Below are 18684 nucleotides of genomic sequence, written 5' to 3' on the forward strand. Positions count from 1 at the left end.
AGTGTTTAAGTGCTACGGTCCCCAAATAGATAATTTAAAATTATTTTCTCAATTGCTTTTATGGTCTCATTCATACTCCAAATTTCTGCTTTTGCTTAGTCTAACATGTAACCAACACTTTGATAGCCAGAATATGCTAAACTTGTAAGGCTAGTTCATTCTTGTGAATGTGGGAAATGGATTGGCATTCAATGAAAGAATAAGCAGTTGTTGGCTATCATTCTCCAAATAAATACAAGTGCTTTGTTTTGAATGCCTGAGGTTTAACAATTAAGATGCTCAAGATAGGATTTTGCTTACTGCACTGTTGTACTTACCCACACACTGCTCTCCTCGCTTCTGATAGCCTGGAGGGCACTGACAGGCGAAGGAGCCACGTAAATTGATGCACACTTGGTCGGCTCTACAGTTGTGTGTCCCTGCAGTGCACTCATCTATATCTGTTAAAGACACGCAACATAGTAAGGTTTTGAGTAGGTTGTGACGATGTTAATATTTCCTCCACATTGTTATAATACTTTTCCTAAATAAACTGAGTTTTTACTTTATTCTTAAAATATTACTCTGTTAAAATGATAAATTATTTGTAGTGTTCAGAAAATAATGTGGGCCCTGGCTGGGTGGCTCACTTGCTTGGAGAGTTGTCCGGTACACCAGAAGGTGGCGGATTTCTATTCCTGGTAAGGGTGCATACCAAGGTTGCAGGTTCAATTCCTGGGGAGCCTATGGGAAGCAACTAATTTCTCTCTTACATTAATGTTTTTCTCTCTCCCTTCCTCTCCCTAAACTCAATAGAATAAAAAAATAATTTCATAGATGCCAATGTGTACCATTCAGATTTAAGAAATGGTAATATTTTGCTCTGCTTGCCTTAGCTCACTTTATTTTGTTAAGAAATGAAACAGCCCTAGCTGGTTTGGCTCAGTGGATAGAGCTTTGGCCTGCGGACTGAAGGGTCCCAGGTTCGATTCTGATCAAGGGCACATGCCTGGGTTACGGGCTCGATCCCCAGTGGGGGGTGTGCAGGAGGCAGCCTATCAATGATTCTCTCTCATCATTGGTGTTTCTATCTCTCTCTCCCTCTTCCTTCCTCTCTTAAGTCAATAAAATTATATTTAAAAAAAGAAATGAAACATATCAGATATATTTAAAGCCTTACTTCATCCTCATACCTTTACCCACCCACCTACCACTGTCCTGGGGTGGGCATGAATCCTTCCCCAAGATGTTTTTAAACTTTTAGTATACAGTTATGCACCCATTAGAATATATAGTATTGTTTTATGTTTTAAAATGTAAATAAATTGTATGATACTGTTTTTCCACCCAACATATTGCATTTGAAATAATTTCTATTGACAAATCTCTAAAAATCTGCCAAATAACAGGGTATAAATCAAACTTTAATATTATGCATTCCCTATTGCTGTTTGTGTGTGTGTTCAAACTTTAGAAAGAAAGGATTTAATTTGGTCATATGTCTTTAGGAGAGATTGGCTGGTGTAGTGTAAAATACATATTTTCCCAAAACATTTCAGTTCTGGAACAATATAGTAAAGGTGACTTAAGCAATAGGTAGGTTATAGTTTTTGAAAAGTAAAAAATGCTCAGTCATAATATAATGAACATGTTACAGTAAATTTCTGTAGGATCAAAATGTGATGTGAATCTGTGTGTGTACATAATATAAATGTGATTTTAGCATCCTTTAACAACTTAAGACTCTAAGTATCATTACTAAAATATACAGCCTTGTAATTCCCTGATGACAAATTTAGTATAAAAACTGCAACAAGCTTATGGGGTCTTAGAACATCACTGTGGTAGACCCAGGGTGGTGCTTTGGGCTAAGAATCAATAATAAAAAAATGAGCCATCGGTTAGAATTTATTCTCCAATTCCTGCCCTTCCCTTTAAGAAGCTCAGAATGTTACATTCATCTTTCTAATATTTCCAAGGAGATTTACTGCACTTACAGTACCCAGTGTAATAACGTAGGAAGTTCTGGTTATAAGAGGGTGGGTTGTTCTCAGATATGGGCTTAAATGAGCTGGGTGTGGAAATGATGATATGAGAGATTCCAAAAGAATGAGGGAGGGGAGATGAAAAATACTTGAGAGATATATGGCTGTTATTGGATAATAATCTACTAAAGCATCTACTTACATAGTTCTTTGAACCTGGTTTTTAAGTTTTGGTGAATTTATTTTTGTTATTGTTTTTTATTTTGAAATTTATTATTATTACTTTAAAATCACTGATTACAACTCTATCCTTTTTGGGTACTATCCAAAAGTGCAGCAATCTTGCTTTGAAATTATCTGTTCTTTTTTGTGTATTTTATTATTTTCTCATATGCACGTGCTGAAAACATTTCTACTGAGGTTTCTTCAGAACTTTATGACTTGCTAATGCAGAGATGACAACAGAATTCCTATTGTTTTATGTCAAGAACATTTGACAGCATTTGCAGTGATAACAGCCCTGAGAGATACTGCATTGTGATATTCAGTTGTGGCAGGTTTCCTCAGTACATGCTGGCAGAAGATCAAGGACTGGCTGGCTGCTGCATTTTCTAAAAGAGGCCTTACCAGTGACCAAGTCTTCTCTCTGCAAACTGCCTCCACCCTGTTTTACTTCTGATGTGCTACAATTTCTTTCCTACTTTCTTGTTCAGTTCTGTCTCTTTGATAAATAGGGTAAGATTTCTAGTGGAATAAATATATCATTAAGTAGATTTTAAACATAAGAACTATGTTCCATGGACCTACTTCTCTTTAAGAACAGGTCCATTTACCTCTGAGAAGGATCTATATTATAAAAGGCCAGTGGCCGTAACGCCGTAATGACCAAACGACCGGTCACCAGGAGGTGCATTGATGGGTCTTGTGGCGTGGGGGGGGGGGGGGAGGGGGGGTCTGGGTCCCACTGGTGTGGCAGGGGTCTGGGTCCCGCTGGCATGGCGGGTCTGGGTCTCACGCGATTTCACGTGCTGGGCCTCTAGTTATTTAATAAAAAATTGGGTGCGTTAAAGTAATTTAATAAAAACAAGTAAAATATCACTGCCTCCACTCCATTCTTTTCCTTTCTCTATCAAACAAACAAAACAGCAATAGTACTCATCTCACCTAGAATTGACTACTAATATTTTTAATACATATTTATATGGATTCACTTTTAATTTAATTCTTTCAGAGAAGAAACCTTCTGAAATTTGATAAAATGCAGCTGTATGAAATTCCCTTTGTGACATTATTCCCAAAGAGTTGAATGCATGCTTTATCATACACCTTGAGTTGCATCTGCTAGTACATGATCTAACTACATTTTCATTTATGGCTTCTCTGACTCGAGTTTAAACTATTTATCCTCTCCTTTGCTCTTAGCAGGTTATCTAATGCTGAAAAAGAGAGAGAGAGAGAGACTGGATATCTTTGAATTATCTTCAATTGTACTTCCAATTTATTGGTTTATTTAAATAAAACAATTTTATTATTTTGAAAATTGTACTTGGAGATATTGTTATGATATTCACAAACCATATAAGCCATATTAAAACGTTATATAAGAAAATACAAAGTCTTATAAGAATTGCTATACATTGTTAAACTCTTTTATGCTTCTCTTTTCTACCTGTCTGCATTTCTATTTGTCTTAGAAGTCAGAAAGTTTAATGTATAAGAAAATCACTAAAATTGACATCTTTGTCAGAAGCCCAAAGCAGAATATTCATCCTTGTGCAGATGTACCAGAAGATATGCTTTCCCCAGGTGTAATTATGAAAGCCCTCTGGGGTGAGGATATCTGTAGTGGCAAAAGCAATATTGTATTCATAAGGAAAAGTACTCAGGTCAGCCATGATTTTCCTGATACTTTAAGAAGTATTCTGGGGAGAAGAGTTTTTGCTTTGTTTTTAAACTATAATTTATCCTTGACAGTTAAGTTCACTAAGTTCTTAGGCCATCAGTTAACACATTCCCTGGACCCATGCTCTTTGAGGATAGGGTCTATGTGTTTGCGTCTCTCTGTATTTCTAGTGCCTAGCGGAATGCATGAAACATGGTGGGTTTTCAATAAATATTTGTTTAAAAATGGATGAATGAATCATGATTACTGAAAACTGAGGTCTAGAGTTTAAGGAAAGTAGGACCAGTATTTTATCTCATGGAACTAAACATTTACAAGATAGGTTAACAGGCAAGTTGTGAGAAAAACAACAAAACCAGCAAGATGCCAGCAAATGGGACAGGATGTAGAGCAAGGGCATTGAGAAGTGCAGAAGATATGAGGAATAAGGCAACATCAGATGAGGATGGCTACGTAAGGTTTGCTGGAAGAGATGAGTTTTGAGCGGCATTTTGAAGAAGGTGAGGTACATGGAATTGACAGAAATAGGAGGCTATTTCTAGGCAGAAGGCAGGTCACATTAGAAAACACTGACAAGACAAAAGTGGTTTGCATGAGAATGGCTGAGAGCTGGAGTCAGCATGGCTGGAGGGGCTGCCTCTGAGGAGTCTGGTAAAGTGCCTGGTTGAAGGTGCTCATAAAATGGTAGTTCAAGAGTTCCTTCTTTTTTTACAGCAGCGGAGTATTCCATTGTGTAGATGTACCAATGGGGGGAAAAGGATTCATATGTAATAATTTAAACCAAGACATGCTTGCTTTAAACAATAAAGAATCTAAAAAAGAAAAAAAATGGTAGTTAAAGTCATGAGCAAAATTCAGGACCTTAAAGGTGGGATTAGAGTTTGGATTGAACACCACAAGGAACAGCTCATGTAGACATAGCCTAATGTAAACATTACCAAAGAACAAAATAATAGTGTGCTTCCTAAAATATCACAACACATAAATCAACTTACATTTCATCATCCTAATGCATTAAGAATAGCTAATGGCAATATTTGGTGATTCCCTCATTTTTCAAAAATGTGCCCATGTTCTCCCTCATAGTGATTTATAGTATTGCAGGTCCTTCTCTTGCTGACTTTGGCACCATCATTGCTTTAAATAATAGTCTGATCTTCGCTCAGTTCACACTGCTAGCCTCTTTACCATACTGACCCCCAGTCTATGCAACTGCATATTTAGTTTTCTCTCAAAGTTAATGGAGGTAACTATGTCCATGTCTTTGTGGTGTCCACGAAGTCCCTGCTTAGGCCCTCATTCTCTATGTTTTTGGCTCTTTTCCTTTACTCTGATTCATATTTCCCAAACCCCTGACTCATGCTGCTTTCTCTCTCTTATGTAACATTTTAATTTCTGCAATGTTCTTTCCACAATTTGATAACTTACCACGACATGAAGTCACTTAATGTGTTTCATGGGAAAAACTTTTCTGGATCTTAAATGCTGTAGATTACCAATTAGACTTCTAATTTTTGCTGCTTTAGGCTTAAGGAATAATTCAGAACTACTTTGGAATAAGCTACCATCACGCAGTGATGAGAATGCACAAAAATAGGAGGAAGGGGATGGAAATTATTTTGACTCTGACACTGCTTATGTGATCCAGGGCTATGGTATCAATATCAATTCTTTTTCTTTCTGCTTCTCCATCTGTAAAAGAGGGTGTCTATCCCTAATGATAGTTCACAGATTTTTAAAAAACGTTCAGAATATTCAAAATATGCATATTTTTTTTATCCAGACTGTAAACTGAGAGTAAAATAACCGTATCTTTACTAGTTCTGTGTGGGGCACTGTGCATGCTTTGGAAATATTTATTTGTTGGTGCTGTCCCTTGAACTTCTGTGGTTAAAGAAAAGGTAATGGTTACATTCAACTTGCTGCTAATTCTTGACCTGTGTTGATTTAAAACTTTGTTATATTTTCCACAATCATGCTGATTTAATCTCATAATAGAAGTAAAGTAGGGGGGAAAAGGTCAAGCATTCATGCTTGCTGTAAGGCGGAGTTACTTTACTCCTGGCTCCTTTCTTTTCTTTCTATTTTCTTCTCTTTTTTCTTCACATTTTTAAATGATTTAGATAGATACCTATTTGCTCAGAGTGATTGGTCCTAATCCTTTCAAGTGACAGGTCAATAAATTAGTTTCCAGGAAAGTACTCTTTCTACATACTTTATGAAACCTTTAAGTAAAAGGGACTCATTGGGTGAAGATCTTACAGTTATTTTGGGTATTCATTCTATTTTTCAATATAGTCCTTGAAGGTAGGAACTATCTCAATAAGAGCTGAGGGCATTGCTGTTTTACTGCTGCCTCATTCATTAATGGCTATTGATAACAAAAACCTGAGACTATTATGTTGATTGAAATATGATTAAGAAGATGTCTAATATTTTATATAACTTCCTATATAAATTTGTTAAAATTCTAAAATTAAATGGTGTAAAAATTGATAAATGTTTAGCAATATCTAAACACCTATTATTTGATTAGGAAATCAGATCTACAGACCTCTGACTTAATCCTAATAAGAGCCCTGTGGAATAAGTGGTTACATCATCCACAATTTATGGGTGAGGCAGGAGGATGTCACTGAAATGTAGATTGGTGAGGTAACCTGCCCAAGGTCACAGAGCAGGAATTCAAACCCAAAATTTCCATTTTGCCTTTGTATTTTAGGTCTCCAGAAAAACTTATTTCTAAGAGTTTTAAATAGAAGTTTTATTGCAGTTATACATATTTACTTTTTCTTAGAATTAAAGAGAGGGTTGTTAATCTGTAGCACATTGGTTCCTCCCTTGCGTCTTTCTTCTATGTTAGAATAACATTCATAGCTCTCCAAGTCTTCTGTTTCCCTCCCCACTCTTTAGCCAATTATCAACAATTTTTGTCAAAGACTTTCTATTTCCCTTGCTGCTTCTTTCATAGTACTGGAATCAGATTTATCTGGGCCAAATGCCCAGTTCTAGTTAGCTTTTCACCCTTCTGAAATTATCAACCAGAATTCACCCAAGCTAAGCAGTTCTAGTGGAGAAAATAAATACTGATATTAAGTAACAAAAGAAGACTGTCTTTATCCATAGCCAGCAGTAGATTTATAGTTCTAGATTCTTATCTGTTCTGGCAAAAAAGATTGTTAATGATTTGGTGTGCTTTAAATGATAAACAAAAATATCACCAAAATCAACAAATATCAGCCTCCCTGATAGTTCATGTTTTTGTTTTAGAAAGTGAGTCAAGTGTCCTTGGCATTGCACTGTGTTCTATCAAGACCTTGAAATATGCTGTTCTCATATGGAAAAATGCTCCATGTACTTGGAGTTGCTTTTTCCAGCAATGATGATGGATTTGCACTACAAATCAACCTTCTCCTACCTAGTATCCTCTATGGCTAGTGGTGTTCATGTACGGAATAACTGAGGGTAGATACAGGGTTTGTGAACGTGGAGGAGAAAACCAACTGATGCACGTGAACACTCAACTCATGACTCTTCTATATTCTACGTCACACAAACCAAATGAACCAATCAATCACAAGCAAAACAGGAGAATGATCAAGGAAACAAAGACCTTAATTCTCATTCTTCAGGTCTTTTTGCACACTACAAAATGAAGCTCATTGCTTTCAGAATCTTAAAGAAAAGACATTTTCTATGAATAAATAATTGTTAATTGTCAATGATGTTCTCTGGCATCTCTGTAAATGTCATACCCAGCTAACCTTCCTTTTTTATTCTTAAACTTAATTATCCATTAAGCAAATGTTTAGGAAAAGATGGTCCTAAATTTTGAGGTAAAACTGTATTTTTGAAACAAGTAGCACCATCAGTCTTTGTTCCAGGGTGGCTTAGTACCAGGAATTAAAAACCTCAGTGTGAAAGTTTGAGCCCATCTCATACAAGCTGTGAACCTGGCCTTTGGAGGAATTAGGCCCCAACTTATTATGGGATGCCTATGTACTGACATTTTAATTGTCTTTTCCTGGTGCTCTACCAATTCACATTGACCCTCCCACCCCTTCCCATCCCCAGCTCCATCTCAAATCCCTGAAAAGTGATGAACTGAATGGAGACTGACTACATTCAACTGAGTTCACCATGCCCGCCTGAGTGCTATGATTTGATTCCTGGCCTCCTTTCCTGAGTCCTTACAGCCAGATTAGTCAGTCTCTCTAGCCCAAAGTACACACATTCCTGGCTTACTCCTTCAGGCAAATCATCACTTGAGGTCACATAAGACCCTGGCTATGGCAGTGCCAATTACAACAAGCATGGCTTGGTGACCTCCTAAATGTATGAGACCAATTACATTACAGTTGTTGTTCATTCAACAATAAACAGCTTTTGTGCTCACTAAATTGAGGCATACTACTAAATTTGCTGAGTGTAACTTGGCAATAATTCTCTAAATCATTAACTGCCTAAGGCTTTGAAATAAAGTGTATCTTTGTGCCTCTTACCCTTAGAGCATGTTACTTTTCTTGTGTGTATTTTTCTTCCCATTTCATTACTTCTTACCTATGATGTTTCTGTACAATGTTTTCCCATATGTCTCAGGGCCCTTATGTTTTTCTGAATTCCAAATGGAGCAGAGAGGTGGAATGAAGGGGGAGGAGGGTGACTCAACAAATTTCCACTAAATACCTTTTACCTTTCTCTTTTTTATTTAAAATTTCAGCACAATGAAAAGCAATGAGAGCATAAATATGTAGGTAAATCTAAATGAATACTGAATACATAAAACAATAATAGTAAGGTCTCTGGGAATTTATCAAATGTATAGAATGGAAATACAGAGAATAACAGCATATAGATTGGCAGGAGGGTAAATGGAGTTTAAGTAGTTTAAGGTCCTTACACTTCTAGAAAGAGCTAAAACTACTAATTTATTTTAGATGTTGATAAGTTAAGGATGCAAGTGAAAGTAATCCCCAGGGAAAACACTAAAGAAGTAGTAAAAAAAAAAAGTATGAAACTACAAAGCTAATAAAAGGGAAAATAGAATAATGCAAAATATTCCATCATTTTAGAGAGAAGGCAAGAAAGGAAAAAAAAAAAAAACTAAAATGTGCTGAATGCATAGAAGGCAAATACTAAAATGGTAGTTTAAACCTAACTATATCACTAGTTACATTATATGTACTAGTAAGTGGATTAAATGCTCTTACTAAAACCAGAACCTGCTGAGTTGAATTTCACTTTGTGTGGTCAGCAGCATCTCATAAACTGTGTGCAAGCACCCAGCTAGACTTGGCATGAACGGGCCAGTAACAATCAAGACTCAATTACGACAAGAAGGCTCACATAACCCACACAAAGTACCCAGCTCAGGTGATGAAGGAAACTGCTCCAATGGGTCCCACAGAACATCTCCTACATACTGCTACCCTACCAAGATGAGTGGATAAAAGAGCTGTGGAATACTACTCAACTGTGAAAAAGAAGGAAATCTTACCCTTTGTGACATCATGGATGGACCTGGCTAGTATTACGCTAAGTGAAATAAGCTAGTCAGAGGAAGACAGATACCATATGATTTCACTTATATGTAGAATTTCATGAGCAAAATAACTAACAAAATAGAAACAGCCTCATAGAGACAGAGAATAGACTGACAGCTGTCAGAGGGAAGGGGGATTGGGAGGCTGGGTGAAAAGGTGAAAAGATTAAGCAAAAACAAAAACCCATAGACGCATGCCCTGGCCAGTGTGGCTCAGTTGGTTGGGCACCACCTCATGCATCAAAAGGTTGCTGGTTCAATTCCTGGTCAGGGCACATGCCAGGGTTTTGGGCTCGATTTATAGTAAGGGGTGTGCAGGAGGCAGCCGATCAATATTTTGCTCTCACACCAATGTTTCTCTCTCCCTGCCCCAACCCTTCCTCTCTAAAAATCAACAAGAAAAAAAATTAAAAAAAAAACCCCAACCTCATAGACACAGACAACAGTATGGTGATTAGCAGAGGGAAAGGGGGTGGGGGAGGTAGAAGAGGGTAAGGAGGGCATAAATGGAGATTTGACTTGGGGTGGTAAACACACAATACAGTGTACAGATGATGTATTATAGAATTGTACACCTGAAACCTAAATAATTTTATTAACTAATGTTACCCCACTAAATTCAATTAAAAAATAGTCAATTGATTAGCAACCTTACAAAATTAAACAAAAATCCTAGACTTATTATTCCTTGTTCTGTTTTAAGAAAATTTCATGAAGACTCTGCAGCCTTCAACATATCAAGGCTTAAGCTTATTCAATAATCAAAATGTTAAATGTGAACAACTATCAACTTGTGCCCAAATCTTTACTATAACATTATACCAAATAAGGTTTTTTTCCAAATTGATACTATAGTAACCATTTTTCCTAAGTTATTCATGGATTGTCATGCATACTTGAATTTAATTTGCTGATAAATTGTGTTTGAAACGCATAGCTATAAGGTCCCCTCCACCCCCTTTCTTGTGTTAAAGCACTTTCAGTGCTGTAAAGCCAGAGCATTGGAAAAACACCTAAGTGTTAGTTCAAGTATGTAAAGGCAATAGGGGACAAAATAAGATTCTGTTTAGTAAAATTGTGGGCCCTATGATGGTTTCAATTCTAAAGATTTCTTAAGCTAGCATGTAAAACGGTCTTTGGACTTTTAAATGAATTTGTGGGCATTTTACCTTACATTTTCATTGGTGGCAAAAACAAATTTGGACTATATATACTCAAAGATTTCCCATAACTTTAAGAATCTGAAATTAAAACTCACTCTGCTGAATTCCTGATTGCTGTTGTAGAAAGTATTCATTCTTTGGCTCTTCTCTCTTCCCCTAACTCAGTGGTCGGCAAACTGCGGCTCGCGAGCCACATGCGGCTCTTTGGCCCCTTGAGTGTGACTCTTCCACAAAATACCACGTGTGGGCGCGCATGTACAGTGCGATTGAAACTTCGTGGCCCATGCGCAGAAGTCGGTTTTTGGCTCTCAAAAGAAATTTCAATGGTTGTACTGTTGATATTTGGCTCTCATTGACTAATGAGTTTGCTGACCACTGCCCTAACTTAAATGTTAAATCTGAAGAAACATGAATACATGCTCTTGCTTTCGTGGGGACCATGATTATAGGTCTCTGTATCTTCTCTTTTTCATTTTTCAGCAGTGACTTGTCTCTCTAATCTATAGACTCAAAAGAGGGTCTAAAATGGACTCGTTTTTCTGGACAGGATTAAATGGCTCCTTTAGCAGAGTGAGATGAACAGAAAGTTCTCCTGAATGTTTAAATGCACTACTCTGTACCTGCAAGGTTACATACTTGTCAGGAATTTAGAGTAGCTTAATGCCTGTTTGGCAGTGTAAATTCTGGAAAAAAAAGTCTCATGGGGAAAGATGCCCTGCACATGGTTTCTATGTCGGTAAAGTACAAAAGGAAACGGACCCCCACCAGTTATGCAGCTGGCATGCTAAAGGTAGATGCCAAACTAAGGCAATCTTTAAGAGAATTTCGTGGTATTACTAAACACAGATAAGAAAAAAAATCTATGTTCTTAAATCTGTTTTAAATGCTTAAAATGGTTACTGTAGGAAGCACGTCGGTGGAGTCTATCATATTCCAACTTTTCATTTTAGAAGAAAATGGAAAAATTGAGCAATTCATATTGTTCATTTTAAAATTAGCCTAGAATTATTTTTCCTTAGAAATGCAATAATTTGTTTGTGGAAACCTTAAAGTGAAAACCTTGGCTTCAGGCACATATGTAGTTGATATGGGTGTGTAACTGTGAGGCTTCCAGATAGGTGTAAGGAGGTCCTGTGTCAGTGACCTTCAACTGTGGATCTCTTTCTATGGCATTCAGAATTAGAATAATCATTCTATTTTCTCACTGCATGCTCTTTTGAAGGTCTAAATTGCTTTATTTGAGATTGTATCTTTCTTTAGTTGCTTATGCTAGGTTTCTGTTAGCCTTATGCCAAGAATCATTATACCAGGAATTAAAATTTATGGGAGGACTTGTTGATCTTTTGAGAAAGTCTGAGAACCACAGAATACAATTTTTTTCTTATGCAACTCACTAATAGGAAGATATAAAGTATGACTGAGACAGATGAGTGGGTAAGATCATGGGTTTTAGAGTCAAATAGGTCTCAGTTCAAATTCAAGCAAAAAGTCAGGGCTCTTAATATAATTTTCTATTTGCTCTAGTTATACATCTTATCTTCATTCCCTTGCTCAGTGTCAAATTTTTAATGTGGACCATCATTATTGAAATCCAATCAGAAGGAATGCCAAAGCATTGAATGATTTCCTGTGCTTTGGCATATTCCAGATGAATGGATTCAAGAACAGCAAATCAGCCTTTCTTTTTAAAAGTTATTTTTCATTAGAGAAACTGAAAAAATTCAAACAAAAGGAATCTGTCAAAACAAAAGAATCTAATGTCTTTTGCTTTTCATAATATGTTGTGATGTGAGAGGACAGTTGATGACTATAGGACCCTTTCATGGCAATGGGGTGTTAATGTTTATAAAGATTACTTAGCAAACATAGCTTTAACTAGAGCTGTAATTAGAATCTATATGTAACTCTGAGACAAAATTTTGTGTGAACAAATTCTCGCTATGAAAATGTAAATTTCAGCAATTTTTACTTATTATATTGACTATGTGAAGGACAGTATGGTCATTATCTTTTGAGCAGTGATGAAATTTTAAATCTGAACCAGAGTACAGATGGGGAATATTTTCAAATGTAGTGAAGATATAACTGCATGGAAAGTCAGGACAACTACTTCTGGTTGTTTGTTCATAAGGACAAGGCTCAGAGTTAGACTCTAAGATGACAAAACTGGATGCCTGACTTCTCAAATGAACAAGTCCAAGGAGTTTCTACATCATTTGTAGCTAATGAAGCATTTATTCAATGTTACCATACAGGAGCATTTGATTTAGAGTCAATTTTTGTTTTTTAAATGCTATGCTAGTCATAGAGTAAAACCATGGCATATTAGGGAAATATTCTTTTGGTTCCTTTGAACACTAAATGACTTCCTCCAAATGCTTTCCTTATAGCCATAGGTAAATTATATATGTGTATATGATAGTCTCTTGTTCCTATATTAAGAGGATAACAGAGACAATTAACAAGAAAATGGAATAATTTAAAGCCCAGGAAAAACACTGTGCTTATGGTGACAATATGACAAATCAGCAGGTGGTTAAGTTGACTTACATGTCTCCATTCTGCATTTCTGACTCCTTCCTATTTAAATATTTGATTTTGCATTTGCCCTTTCCCAATTTCACCATAACCAAATAGACAATTGTTTTTAACTTGAGAGCTCTGCTCTGACTGCTGCCATATCTAAGGTAGTGTTAGGATCATCTCCTCCTGATCTGTAGGCCTTGAGTGCTTCAGCAGTGGTTTGTGAGTACTGTTTCATGCTCAACACTGTGGCTCTTCAGTGCACCCCCCACCACTGGGAGCTCAGCAAGGCTGCCCCTGCCATCTTCATCTCCTCAGTGAGGCTGGGCTGCTGTCCAGGCCCTCAGGACTCCAACACCTGCCAGCTAATCTTGTGATTATGCACGTAGATATCAATAAAATGCAGGAGGTCCTGTATGATTGGTTTGAACCTCAATGCAACAAAGGAAGTGGTTTCATGTAAAAGCTAGTCTCTTTCTTAGATTCCAACTTATCAATGCCATCTTATATGATCCCACGCATCAGCCAGGCTACATACTGCCTTATGCAACATACATGTTGCCACTAATCTACCTTTGCCTCTGAGCCTCTCTCCAACCCCTTTAACAGAATAGATTCCCCTCGTAAAAGGTCCAGTCCATGCCCACCTTCTTTGTGCTTCTTTTTTCAGGTTCCTTTGACCAATGCAAGATCACGACATAAAATAGCTGTCCAGCTGATCTCTGGGACAGCTGTATCCACAAATTAACTTTGTTAATAAAGAGTGTAGCAGCCAACTTGTTAGCTCTGGAAAGTCAACTGCCTTGGAGAGGTCTTGGATGACTGTTCCCCACCTCACCTTAACTAGAGCCACCTTAAGGATGAAGGGGTGCCCCTGGCACTTTGTCCGGCTCAGCGTCCTAAACAAGTTTTGCCCAGACTACGGAATTCTCATTTTCCCCATCAGGAAACCAGCAGCTGGATAACCCTAGGCACATATAAGTGGTTTACATACTTTTATGGCCTAGGTCTGTTGAAAGTACCAATTGAGCTCTCCATTAGGTTTGATGTATAAATTCTATCACTGTTATATTATAAACTGGCAAAACACTCATGCTTCCATAGTATTTATACAATTATATTGTCACTACAACAAAATTTTTACAACATTATGGGATGCTATGCCAAACAAAGAGAATATGTACAACTTCTTGTAGCTTCTGCAAAGGCTGAGTTACAATTTTACTTTCAAACTAGTCTCCCAATAAGTTTTAGAACAAATTTTAAGGTGGAACAAACCCCAAGCAGTAAAATCATTTGAGTTACAGTTATATTCTGTGTGGGCAAAATCATAATGGCCTGGAACGATGCACTATATGCTGAGTAGACTTTAAGACTTTTTTAAGATTTGACTTTTTTTACAGCTTTTCCTGAGCTAAGACATTTTCTCCATGGCATTAATTTGATAAAAACTTAAGCTTACAAACAGAGCTGTGCTATTTGTAGAATGAAATCCATACTTAATATGCATTGGAAGCACTGTTATAAATGGAGAATAAAACCAGTCTTTATTAGTTACAATAAAATTACCTAACTGGGTCAACGAACTTATAATTCAGAAGTAAGTTTTAAAAGCAAATGATGTGTTTACTTCTTTTGTGAACAAAGAGGGTGGACTTCATCTGCATTTACATAAATGTATTTCAAATTGGTATAGGGCATCTTTCACTTGGTGCAAAAGAAATATGATTACGTCCTTTTTGTATCTTCAAGATGAAATCCAAACTTTTATTTATTTTTATTTTTCTATTAATCCTCACCCTAGGATATTTTCCCATTGACTTTTAGGGAGAGTGGAAGAGAGAAGGAAACACAGAGAGAAACATCGATGTGAGAGAAACACATGGGTTGGTTGCCTCCCCCAGGGCCCTGGCCAGGGAGGAGCCTGCAACCGTGGTTACATGCCCTTGACCAGAATCAAACCCAGGACCCTTTGGTCTGCACGCTGATGCTCTATCCACTGAGCAAAACCGGCTAGGGCAAAATCCAAACTTTTTAACATGACATGCAGGAGCCCTTCATAATTTGAGTCTTGCCTACCCTCACATGGTGCACACTGAATCATATAGATTCTATATTATAGAACACGCATTCCCTTCTTTTCTGTCTTCTACTTATAACCTTAGCACATGTTGTTCCCTCTGCATGGAACATTCTCCCCTACTCCCTTTACCTTCCCCCAGATTGTTAAGGCTAATTTCAACAACTTCCTAAAACAGGCCTGGTGTCACCGTCTCTGGGAAGTTTCTAAAATGGAATTCAAAATGCCACATTGTAATTACTGTCCACTTCTTAAACTGGGAACTCTCTAAAGGCAGGCACTATATGCTTTTATCTCGTATTCTCACCATCTGCTGTTACTCAAACCAGGTTTATTGAATAATCTCTCACCTTGAAATTATGTTTAGGGATCCAGCTCTAGCATACCTAATCTGTGGTCTTGTGCCATCTCTCAAACTGTAAATAACAAAGCAAATGTTAAAATTTTCTTCCCCCATCTCATTATTCCCAAATCCAATATAAAATAAGAAAGTAAATCCAGACAACTGACAAGTCATCTCCTCAGGCCCTAGGTATGACATGTGTATTTTAAAAAAATTATTATTAATATATTTTTATTGATTTCAGAGAGAAAGGGAGAGGGAGAGAGACAGAAACATCAATGATGAGAGGGAATCATTGATTGGCTGCCTTCTGCACGCCCCCTACTGGGGATTGAGCCTGTGTGCGCCCTTGACTGGAATGGAACCAGGGACCTCTTCAGTCTGCAGGCCAATGCTCTATCCACTGAGCCAAATCAGCTAGGGCTAGGCATGACTTATTTATGAAGTGTTCCAGAGTAGAAACTTTAAATAGATCAAAAAATGGACAAACCAGATGCTCAGTCTTGGCAAAATTCTAGCTGTGGGCAAGTCTTCAAAAACAAACAAGCAAACAACAAAACAAAAACCAGTATCGTGGCTTAGTGAAGTGAGATCTAAATCCAGTTAAAATTCCTTTGAATTATTCTATAAACTAAATTATATATTCTTATGTTCTTAAGTTCTCGATCTATTAGCTTAGCTGTCCAGCCTCACCCCTAATCTCAAACAGCCTTTCCTCTTTTTGTTTAAATTGTTATTGTTAAACAAATATAATTTTAACTGGAAGATTCATTTCCCCTAAATAGATCAGGAGAACTTGTTGCTCTCCAGTACTTACAACCAGATCATTGCTTAGTTCATGCTTACGTGCATATTAGATTGTAAGGGACTCATAGGGGAGAGTGGGCCTATGGATAATTGCCTCCTACTATAATTTCCTATAATTACAAAAACCTTGTTATAATCAGAGCATGATTCTGCTCAGGTTGTGTTCATTATATTTTGCAGTGTCATAGCCTTAACCATGTTTAAATAAGAATAACTGTTGTTAAAGATCTATGTTTAGACATAGTTTATGGTTAGAGACTTGCTCCATATTTCTTCAGTCATATGACTAATGAACATTCTACAGTTTAATGGGTATGGGTGTAAGTCAGAAAGGCTGATTGTTCAGAAGATCATTTAAGTACTTTTTTACTCCTAATTGGTTATTTCAGGGGTACAGGACCTGAAATTACACAATTTTTAAAATTTATAAATTGATGTTTACCTTTGTAATACCTATAAAGGAATATATTGCTAAACAATATTATGTACAGTTTACCCTACCTCAACTGGAACTTATATAGAGTCATCATTTGACTCAGGAGAAGCACTTGTATGCAAAAATAATAAATGTGCCTGTTAGAAATAGTTTTAAATAAATTATTAAATCCTGAACATAGTCCTTGTGGATCAAACTCTATTTTATGCCACTTATTAGCAATGTTATTATATGTACAGTACTTAAACATTAACCCAATTCTTTTTTAAGAAACTTACTCGCCTTTCAATAAATCAGACTGATACATGCCCTCTCCGTCCCCGTTCCGCACCCCAATCTGTTAGGATGATTTAACACATTTAACTACATGTGTATACTTATTTTTCTTCCTCATCCTGCAACTATCTAGAAGTAGCATTTTCATTATGCCACTCCTTGCTCAGAATCTTTTACTAGTTATGTCAGTACTAAATCTAAATGGCTTAACCAAGAATTCAGTGTTTACATAACTGTACTCCAAGGACTTTTCCTAACTTGTTTCCTGCTGCCTCCCGGTAGCCCTCCTTTCCCCCACTCCAAACAAGGATACAATACTGTCACCACTGTTTTGTATACAGGGTGTCCACCCAGCAAACCTGCCTTCTTCTCCTCAGGATTATTCACATCCAATTCATCCTTCATGACCCAGGGGGTCACTTCCACTCTCTCCCCAAGGTCCTAACTGGCAACCAATCCTTCCTCTGGACTCCTCCAGGGCTTTTCAGTAACCACCCTTGGCCATGGGTTACACTGGACTGAGGTTCTCAACTAGGGCTTTGTTGACTTGAATTGTTGCATTGAATTATTTGTAACATTTAATTTTTAAAATCTGACCTTAATCTACCTCTTCAGCTAGATTGAAAAGTCATTGCAAGACAGGAGGTTTGTAGGCATCTAGTACAATTTGAATATACATTAACTGAATGCATCAATGTATGAACTGATGAATAAGTGACTAAAAAGTTAACAAATGAATGCATGAATGGTGCAGATTTCAGAGTACACATGGAAAAATATATCCTAAATTTATATTAACAATATGGGGTTTAGTGAGGGAAAGAAAGGCAGAGTTCTTTTTTTAAAAAATTAAATATATTTTCATTAATTTCAGAGAGGAAGGGAGAGGGAGAGAGAGATAGAAACATCAATGATGAGAGAGAATCATTGATTGGCTGCCTCCTGCATGCCCCACACTGGGGAACCAAGCCCGAAACCCAGGCATGTGCCCTGACCAGGAATCAAACCATGATCTTCTGGTTCATAGGTCAATACTCAACCACTGAGCCATGCCAGCCGGGCAAAAGGAAGAGTTATTAAAAGCCAAGATACTTAAATTATCTTTTAATGCCTACATGGCAAAATGTTGTGGATCCAACCAGAATGGCTGGAAACAGGTTATTTTGGTTCCATAATCACTCTATTGAGTACTGTGTGTTTGGGAATTTAAGATCAGCACAAAGTTATGGCGAGAACCCGGTCACACAGTGTTTCCCTTTCCTTCTATCTAAGGAGGGTTTGTGACTTCATTCTTTGGGAAGTGGACTCTCCTCCAAAGCAAATGCAAAATAGGGGTAAGTCAGACCCAGTCTTCCTCAGAGAGCATGCACCAGTTCTGGGGGGAAATGTCATTGCTGATATATATATATATATATATATATATATATATATATATATATATATATATAAATTTTTTTTCTTCTGAACCATTTAAAAGATCAACCTGGTTTCAGTTTAATTTTTTTTTTCAAAATAAACCTACATGGCCACTTGTTCAAATTTGTTCCAGATGGATTTAGTCATAGAATGATTGATTATCCACTCAGTTGTGAGCTATGTGGTTAAGCTCAGAAACCTATAACAAACTGGTTTGGAGCTGTGTTTCAT

At 37.1% G+C, this 18684-nt stretch overlaps 1 protein-coding gene across 1 annotated transcript in view; it reads right to left on the bottom strand.

Annotated features, from left to right (window-relative positions):
• Positions 1-18684, bottom strand: part of EFEMP1 (EGF containing fibulin extracellular matrix protein 1) — a 60645-nt gene that overhangs the window by 18438 nt on the left and 23523 nt on the right. The window contains exon 5 of the mRNA XM_079792095.1: positions 318-440. Within this exon, the coding sequence (XP_079648221.1) occupies positions 318-440 (123 nt within the window). The remainder of the gene's footprint in view (positions 1-317; positions 441-18684) is intronic.

This window comes from Cnephaeus nilssonii (assembly GCF_951640355.1).
Source record: "Cnephaeus nilssonii genome assembly, chromosome: 15".
In the NCBI taxonomy this organism is placed as follows: domain Eukaryota; kingdom Metazoa; phylum Chordata; class Mammalia; order Chiroptera; family Vespertilionidae; genus Cnephaeus; species Cnephaeus nilssonii.